This window comes from Morone saxatilis, unplaced genomic scaffold (assembly GCF_004916995.1).
Source record: "Morone saxatilis isolate NCDOM2014 unplaced genomic scaffold, NCSU_SB_2.0 Contig18, whole genome shotgun sequence".
NCBI lineage: Eukaryota > Metazoa > Chordata > Actinopteri > Moronidae > Morone > Morone saxatilis.
In genome coordinates, this window is record NW_023339740.1 from 8,460,387 (window position 1) to 8,468,211 (window position 7,825).

The window sequence follows — 7,825 nt, forward strand, 5'->3', positions numbered from 1 at the left end:
TGGGACTATATGGGACAGTTTCCATTAATTTAATACCCTACAGTGGTTAAAGACACACAGCAGAGCCCAGAGGGACCAAAGGGAGCAGTGGACGATTTATTGCAAGAGGGCTAAAGGAAGGAAACCGACCTCTTAGTGACAAAAACATTGCAGCTGCAGGTGCAATTTTGTCAGGTATGGGTAACCTGCATGACAATACAGTTGCAGTTGGTTGCTCTTTTTTTGCAAGTTTAAATAAGAATCACAGAAATATCAGTACTGGGTGGACTAGATTTAACTTAAGGAGCCCAGGAATGTAGAAATGATCAAAACAATTAACTAAGTATCTACTGGCAAGTTTTCCTCTCTGATGTTTAAAATTGCATGATGAGCCATTTGTTTTGTTTCCATTTGTTCTTTCTGTGACTTAAATTGTATGGAGGAGTACAAATTAGGAAATAATGAAGACTAACATATTTGCAAAACATTGTCTCAATCTCCATAAAAATCACCCCTGAAAGAACATAATAAACACAATAAACACAATAAAATTGCCAATATATGGCATTAGAATCTGTTTATGAACAATGACAAGGAATAAAACACTACAGTTCATTGTTGTTTACAGGTTTGTCTCAGTAATTTAGCTCCAGTTCTTTTTCAACTGTGCTGTCTTTCCCTGTATAATATACAGTGTTTTTTGACTGATGCTTTTACAATTAATTAAAAAACATCACAAAACATAAATATTGTCATAACTTGGTCTCCACTCTCTTTTCCTCTAAGGAGGATTTCCCACAGACAGTGATGGCTTTAAACTCCTCAGAGATCTCCAACAGGGTCTTCCCTTTGGTCTCAGGCAGGAGGAAGAAGGTATACAGACAACCCAGCAGGCACACACAGGCGAACAGCACAAAGCAGTATGAGTTCAGGGCATTCTGGGACAGAGAAATAATCAGAATGAGCTTTATGTTTAGGTTTTTGTCTTTCGGTACACTAAAACACAATTTTTTAATGATATTTAAATAAAATACTCACAATAAGGAATGGAAAGACCAGGCCCAGCACAGCGAACATCAACCAGCGCTGGATCCCCATGAGGACAAATGCTGCCATTCGATCGGACTGGACGAAGATCTCGCTGTTGAGAGCGGCTGTAGCTCCCGCTGACGGCACAGCAGGGGATTCAGTTAATTATCTTTGCATAGAGACACGTTTTCTATGTTAACCAGTGTTTAATGTGCTGAATTTCCTTTTTTTCCTTCCAACACTAAGCTGAGTAAGGCACATACCAGGTCCTCCACAGAAGAAGATGATGAAGGAGATGATTAAACTGGCAGCAATGTATGGAACCCAATAGCTGGAATCCTGCATGAAAACCAATTTGTGAGTTGATTTAGAACATTTTGCCTATATGTGAATGGGTCAGTTTCTGATTTGTTGGCAGCGTATTTTCATATATATAGTGGCGTCAACCTCATCTGCTGAGGTTTTGAGATATCTGTTTTTTGAGGTTTCTGCTTTTACCCCAAAACAGTGGAGGTCAATGGAATTTAATTTGTGGTGTTCACTGGGAATATTACTGGTAGAAAGTTCCAGTCAAAACTGTGTGTGGATTATCAATAGTAGCTGGGACATTGTTTCAAGCTGTTAGGTTTATGTTTTTTTTTAGTTTCTATTCACTTCCTTAGTGTCTGGTTAGAGGCAGAATTCTCAGAGACAGATGTCTAAAACCTGTGCAAATAATAGAAACAGTCTGCATAGCGTGTCTACTAGGGGTACAGAAAATGTTTTGCAACTTGGGTGAACTGATCTTTTAAAATACACACTGTAATCTTCAGGCTACACCTGTGTCAGTATTCAAAGCTAATAGGTTTACCGTCAGGTTGAGCGTCACAGTGAACAATACCCAGCTGGCTGACATGACAGCATAACCCACCCAGAACAACGGCCTCCTCCCTGTGCGCTCAATCAGCAGTCCCTGAAAAAGAGAATGACAAATATATATATATATATACATACGGTATGTGTAATATGAGTGTTTTAAAGTGTTTGTGTTCTTAAACCCAACAATAATGTTTTGCAGAACACAGCTCAGTCAGCAACAGGGTTGACTTTTGACATCCAGGCTCTGACCTTGTGGCAGCAGAGAGTGGGGAGTGACGATAACTTTCCTCCAAGGTGAAAGTAATGCTATATGAACAGCAGCAGTAGCCGCAAGTTACAGCATCGCTTTGAGGTAAGTTTGACAGCAGGTAGGACACCACCACCACCACCACCGTGTGCTTGATATGCAGTAAGTGGTAGTGAGAAAAGTGTGCTGTGTGAGTGCAGCAGAATTAACTTGTAGGCTATGCTGCATTTGCAACAGTCATGACTCTTTATTCTGAATTTCTACCATACGTCAGTGTGTATCTGGTGGGAAATGAAGAGGAAACTGGTGGCAGATGCTGAACTGAACAACAAAAAAGTATCTCACAGTCTGTCCATTAACACTGCGGGAGGTAAAGTAGAAACATCAACATTACTTACACAGGAGATGGAGGTGATGATTTCAGATACTCCAAGTCCAACCGTGATATAGCGGATCTTGTCTCTTGGTATACCTGCCTCGAGGAAGATGTCAAAAGAGAAGGTGCTGATCTGGGAAGGAGACAAGCTTCGATTTTGAGAGGGTGCAATCTGCATTGCTTAGGTGCCAATATTAGCATGAAATAAGGCATTTCCATTCTCACAGCAGACATGCCCGACAACTGGTTGCAGCAGTAGATTGTGGACATGGTGATGAGCTGCCATCGAACAGTTCCGTCCCTTATGAGCTGCAGAGGGCTTTTTGGTGGGGCTGACTCGATGGCCGCCTGCTCAGCCAACATCTCATCCATCTCCTCTTTGTAGTCGCCTTGGCCCCACAGACTCTGGAGAGCTAGGAGCAGAGACACAGACACAAAAAAATGGAGAAATGTGCTCCTTTGTTTTCATACAAAACATTAAAAATAGATATATTATGTGTTTGAATGGGTGTTTCTTGTGCAAGGAGATAAAAATGCTATTTGAACCAATATGTATGGGTACCACAACCTACATTGTTACACAATATATACCTTAACTTTAATTGTCTCTTCAAATTTGACCAAGATCTTTAGCACTTTTTGAAATAAATTTTGTTTGGATTTTTTGTTCATTATCAATATTATCTGGTGAAAAGGGTGTATTTTTTGGTGTGTTTAATACACTGTAACAGGCTGTTTGGTCATGTACTGCATGAATATGGGGAAACATACCAACCTTTTTTGCAAGCCTTGTCATCACCTTTCTCTATGAATAAGTATCTGGGAGCTTCAGGAAGAAAAGGCAACACAATAACCTGAACCACTGAGAAAAACGCAGGGACACAGAGGACGATGTTCCACAGCTCCTCACGACCAAGGATCTGACTGAAAAAACAAAAATGAAGTGACAGATAGTTTAAATGTTTTTTAATGTAGAAACTTTAATCTTTATTTACACTTCTTAATGTTGAGTTGAAGCTCTTTTTGCACAATTCTCAAAATTCTAATTCATCTTCCTCCATTTAACTCTCCTGTTCATAAAAATTAATGAGAGACTGTGGCTTATCACTAATATTTTTTGCATTCAGTGTACATTGCGCTCTCATATCCTCTAAAATAATCAAAATTACTGCTGTCCCCTCATACATATTGACAGTGAGTGCATACCTAAGTCCAAAAACCTGTCCAGACAGTTTGCCAAGTGAGGCGAAGGTTGCAGAGGTCAGAGTCACTATGCCTCTTAATTTTCTGGGTGAAATCTCTCCCAGGTACATTAAATGGGTGCTCTGTCCCAAACCTGCAGGTCATGAGAGCGTATTAATCAGTCAGGTAAAAATACAATGTGTATTATGTTTCTCACAGGATATGGTTTACCTGCCGAGTAGCCATACAGGATCCTTGCCACAATAATCATTTCATATGATTTGGCACCTTTACTCGTCAGCATGAACCCTGCTGCAACAATGGCAATGAAGCTGTTGAAGATCATCGCCTTTTTTCTGATGAAGGAACACACATCATTTCAAGTCTCTTTAACCAATAGGACTGAATGCTGCGTCAAGTCTCTCTTACTCACCTTCCCAGCATGCCTGAGACAAATTTGACGCTGACGGCCCCAAAAACTCCCCCGACAGCATACATGGAAACAATAAGGGACCAGATCATCGTGATGGTCTGTGGAGGTGGAGGCTCTTCATATCTGTCGTACCAGCTGCTGTTGATGAAGCGCTGTATGTACTGCAGTGAAAGTGCAATTCTTACTCCTACTTTTCACATTCAAATAGGTTAGATTTGACAGAATTTGTCCCAAAACTGGGGTGGCAAGGCATTTCTTTCCCCCATGCGAACCCTCTGGATCTGCCCCTGGCAGTAACCAGAGGTTAGGAGTTTGAAGAGAGAGGAAGGTGGAGCAACAAGCAGGATGAATAGTGATGTATCTCACCGGTGAGGGAGAGCTCAGTCCAGTGATGTGGTAGCCACAATGAAAGCTTCCGCCAATTCCCAAAATGATGATGAGGATCAGAGCGTTACCCTGGGTCTGGGACAGAGCATGTTAATGAACATCGGTATAAGAATAACAGATGCTTAGTTAACAAGAACACTAATTTACATCCATAGACCCTAGGCAGGTAACGGAAACGACAACATACAGATACACAAATACAATACACAAGCAGAAAAAATACAAAATGAATACATTAAGTGATCACAGTTCTGATTTGATTAAGCCAAAGTTTGAGCTGGTTTTTAAAAGTGGGATATGTAGGACACTCCCTCATTGCAAGTGGAAGCCATTCCAATAGCTACCTTTGCTGACAGCACTGTTTGAAGTGAAACTAAGTTAAAGAAATATGATTTATGTAGAGAAAATCAAGTAATAAGTGTATGGTCTTTTTGTCATCATTTGTGGATTTTTTGAAGGATCAGCAGACTCATTCAAACACACTAATAATAGTGTTAGTTCAAGATATTTGACTCTTGATGAGCAAAAGGTAACTTCACACCGGTGGGAATGTACTTTTATCTGCAGATCCTAATCTGTAAGAGTAACATTGGTTGTATACCAGATCAGAAAGCATTTTGGTACAGTAGAGCAGCATTACATGTTCTGTAAAAAAGGGTGTTATTGTTATGAGGGAAATATAATTGTGTAAAATTACACACTAAACTGATAAGTAGCTTTTAAAATGAGCTCTTATCCTAATTGTTAAGGCCATCTTCAGGTTTAATGTTTATGCTGGAGATGAATACTGTCAACACCAATAATAAAATAACTCAGAAAGGAAACCTGTTTTGATCTTATATAAAGAATGCAATCTTAAAAGCATAGAGAATAAACAACTGTTTCAGGAGCTTGCATGCATGGTGTGGTTTTCGCAGATTATGATTTCTCCTATCCTCATTCAATATTTTACCAAAAATCCTACAAAAGATCATTAATTGTAGTTGAGATTACTCAGCTCTAAATGTACCATACTATTTTTTGCTCAGAATGACGAGTTTAAATAATAACTGACAAAGTGGAATGACTCAGCTGAAACTGTGCTTTAGATGAGTCACTGAGCTCCGACAAACTCAAAAACAACCTGATTGCCTAAAACTCCATGTTATTATGTTTTTCCTCCATTTTCCTTCTTAATGAATGCTTCTTGGAGCTAAAGTGTAATGTAGGTTTATATCGACAAAACAGCAATGTTGATAAAAGATTTTGACACAAACATATTTTCTTACTGTCCTGTGAACATTTATATCTACGTGTATAAAAAAGACACTGTCTTCTATGAAACAAATCCAGTAGAATTCAGTAAAAGCCTACCAGCTGCTGCAGCAAAGTTTCCATTCTGTCTTTGCTGGCATGGACCTTACGGCGCATATGTCCAGACTGCATGGACTGTTAAGTATTTTAGGCTGGTTATCATTAACTTTTCAGACTTTCTGACTAGAAATAATGTAACCAGCAAACTCTGACAACTGGATGTCACTGAGCAGTAATGGAACAAAGGACAGGCTTTGGTTACATACTATTATTTGGTTATGTGGGCTTAATGGGGTGCCATCCATGTACACTCAGTTTATGATTTACAAAAAAGACTGAAATCAGTCTTAATAGTGTAAATGCATAATCATATGATGTAGCTGAGCCATTTGGTTGACTGTACCATCAGCATATGTGGGTTTGTATGACATTAATGTCAAAGGATCACATGAGTGCTCTGGCATATTTCAGACCATTAATGTCAAATTATGTACATAACACTACTGCTGACCGTTCTCCGTAGCACACATTAAGTTTAGGCTCTTAAATGTATTTCTGCTGCAGACAATTTCTGTCTGTTCTTCTATTCTTCCCATTAAGGATCACATGGACGGTTGAATCCTATCCCAGCATGCATTTGTCAAAATACAGACTGACACCAAGTCCCAATTACGACATACTGATTCTAAGCAGGTTTTCACACATTTATATTTATTTTATTTTATTTTATTTTTTTATATAATCAGTATAAATAGGTCTATGTAAGTCTTTGGAAACATTTCTTTGTTGTATTTGTAATTGACATCCTTACTATGAAACATTAAGTATGATATTTATTATATAGCAATTGCAAAAACAGTAGGCAATATAACAAAGATGAGTACAGCCTCGTACATACTGTGTATAACCTACTGTACACTGTGTACGATTACTGTGTGGTACGGAATTTGGACAGGGGTGTTGTTCATACTCATGACCAGCAGGGGGCAGTGAACGATAACGTGGTCGTTAATGTCAGGCCGCCTCCGCTCTTGTCTCCCCTCGCAGACTGACGCTCCGCCGGAAGCAACAGTGTCCAGTGTTTTCCGTAGTCATCGTTGAGTAGCTGCTACACAAAGAAAGCCTTCACTTTGTACCGCTGGGTCTAGATTGTCTACTCAAAATGCCGCTAGAGAATCTGGAGGAAGAGGGTCTGCCCAAGAACCCCGACCTGAGGATAGCACAGCTGAAGTTTCTGCTCACAATGGACGGCCACCGACAGGACGCTAAAGTGAAGACTGAACTCATGGATGCGATCAAAGCTAACAGTGAGTTAGCACATCGTTGAGCTATGTGACCTGTTAGCGGCAGCCCTCGTAGCCTGCTCGCTGTATACACGGTGCTGCCTCAAGTAGACGCGCTAATGTTTTCACTGCATCGTTGTCTCAGACTTTCGGGCGAAATCCACAAGAGCCGAGCAGCACAGCGACGTTAGCACGTTAGCTCACTGTATTAGCAGCCGTCATCTAGCTAACGTTAGCCTGCAACGATCTGACGGACTGTTTGTTAAACTCCGCGTAACATCACCAAATATGCATTATATATATATGATGTATGTTCAAATTGTGCTTCATTTATATGGTCTTCTACTGGAATCTACAGCGGGCGAAATAAAAGAGGCTACACTAAGAAATAAAGTGTTATTATTTGGTATAAAATGAACCTAAACCCCGTGTGTAGGTTGAACAGTGGTGGTTTCTCTCTGCTGCAGATATGGCGCCGTACTACGAGGGGCTGTGTAAGGACCTGAAGTGGCAGCTGGACGGTGACCTGCTGAGTAAAATGAAGAAGGCCAACGAGGAGGAGCTGAAGCGGCTGGATGATGTGCTGGAGGATGCAGAGAAGAACCTGGGAGAGAGCGAGATACGAGACGCCATGATGGCCAAAGCTGAATATCTGATCAGAATTGGAGACAAGGTGAGTCCTCCTCAGTTAGGAACCACTGACAGTGTATATAAAGTTAGCACAGCAAACATCTGCGAGTAGGCCGTCTCTGGCACAG

At 40.4% G+C, this 7,825-nt stretch overlaps 2 protein-coding genes across 2 annotated transcripts in view; one reads left to right on the plus strand and one right to left on the minus strand.

The window, feature by feature from the left end:
• Nucleotides 1-605: 605 nt before the first annotated feature.
• On the minus strand, nucleotides 606-5,901 carry slc2a9l1 (solute carrier family 2 member 9, like 1). The gene is made up of 12 exons (XM_035662372.1): nucleotides 5,845-5,901; nucleotides 4,471-4,566; nucleotides 4,105-4,265; nucleotides 3,903-4,027; nucleotides 3,696-3,825; nucleotides 3,265-3,413; nucleotides 2,715-2,902; nucleotides 2,512-2,622; nucleotides 1,859-1,960; nucleotides 1,272-1,347; nucleotides 1,018-1,145; nucleotides 606-917 (listed from the first exon to the last, which is right to left on the minus strand). The coding sequence occupies exons 1-12, from the start codon at nucleotides 5,899-5,901 to the stop codon at nucleotides 732-734; spliced, it is 1,509 nt and encodes a 502-aa protein (XP_035518265.1). The 3' UTR covers nucleotides 606-731.
• Nucleotides 5,902-6,832: 931 nt separating this feature from the next.
• psmd6 (proteasome 26S subunit, non-ATPase 6) overlaps nucleotides 6,833-7,825 on the plus strand; it is a 4,435-nt gene continuing 3,442 nt past the window's right edge. The window contains exons 1-2 of the mRNA XM_035662732.1: nucleotides 6,833-7,091; nucleotides 7,535-7,740. Of these exons, the coding sequence (XP_035518625.1) occupies nucleotides 6,947-7,091; nucleotides 7,535-7,740 (351 nt within the window). The 5' untranslated portion in view covers nucleotides 6,833-6,946. The remainder of the gene's footprint in view (nucleotides 7,092-7,534; nucleotides 7,741-7,825) is intronic.

Excerpts from the sequence above, each read along its gene's own strand:
- slc2a9l1 (XM_035662372.1), bottom strand. The coding sequence starts at position 5,901 with ATGCGCCGTAAGGTCCATGCCAGCAAAGACAGAATGGAAACTTTGCTG. Across the intron at positions 3,414-3,695 it reads GGACAGGTTTTTGGACTTAG|TCAGATCCTTGGTCGTGAGG; the intron begins GTATGCACTCAC and ends TTGTTTTTTCAG. Across the intron at positions 2,903-3,264 it reads TGACAAGGCTTGCAAAAAAG|CTCTCCAGAGTCTGTGGGGC; the intron begins GTTGGTATGTTT and ends CTCTGCTCCTAG.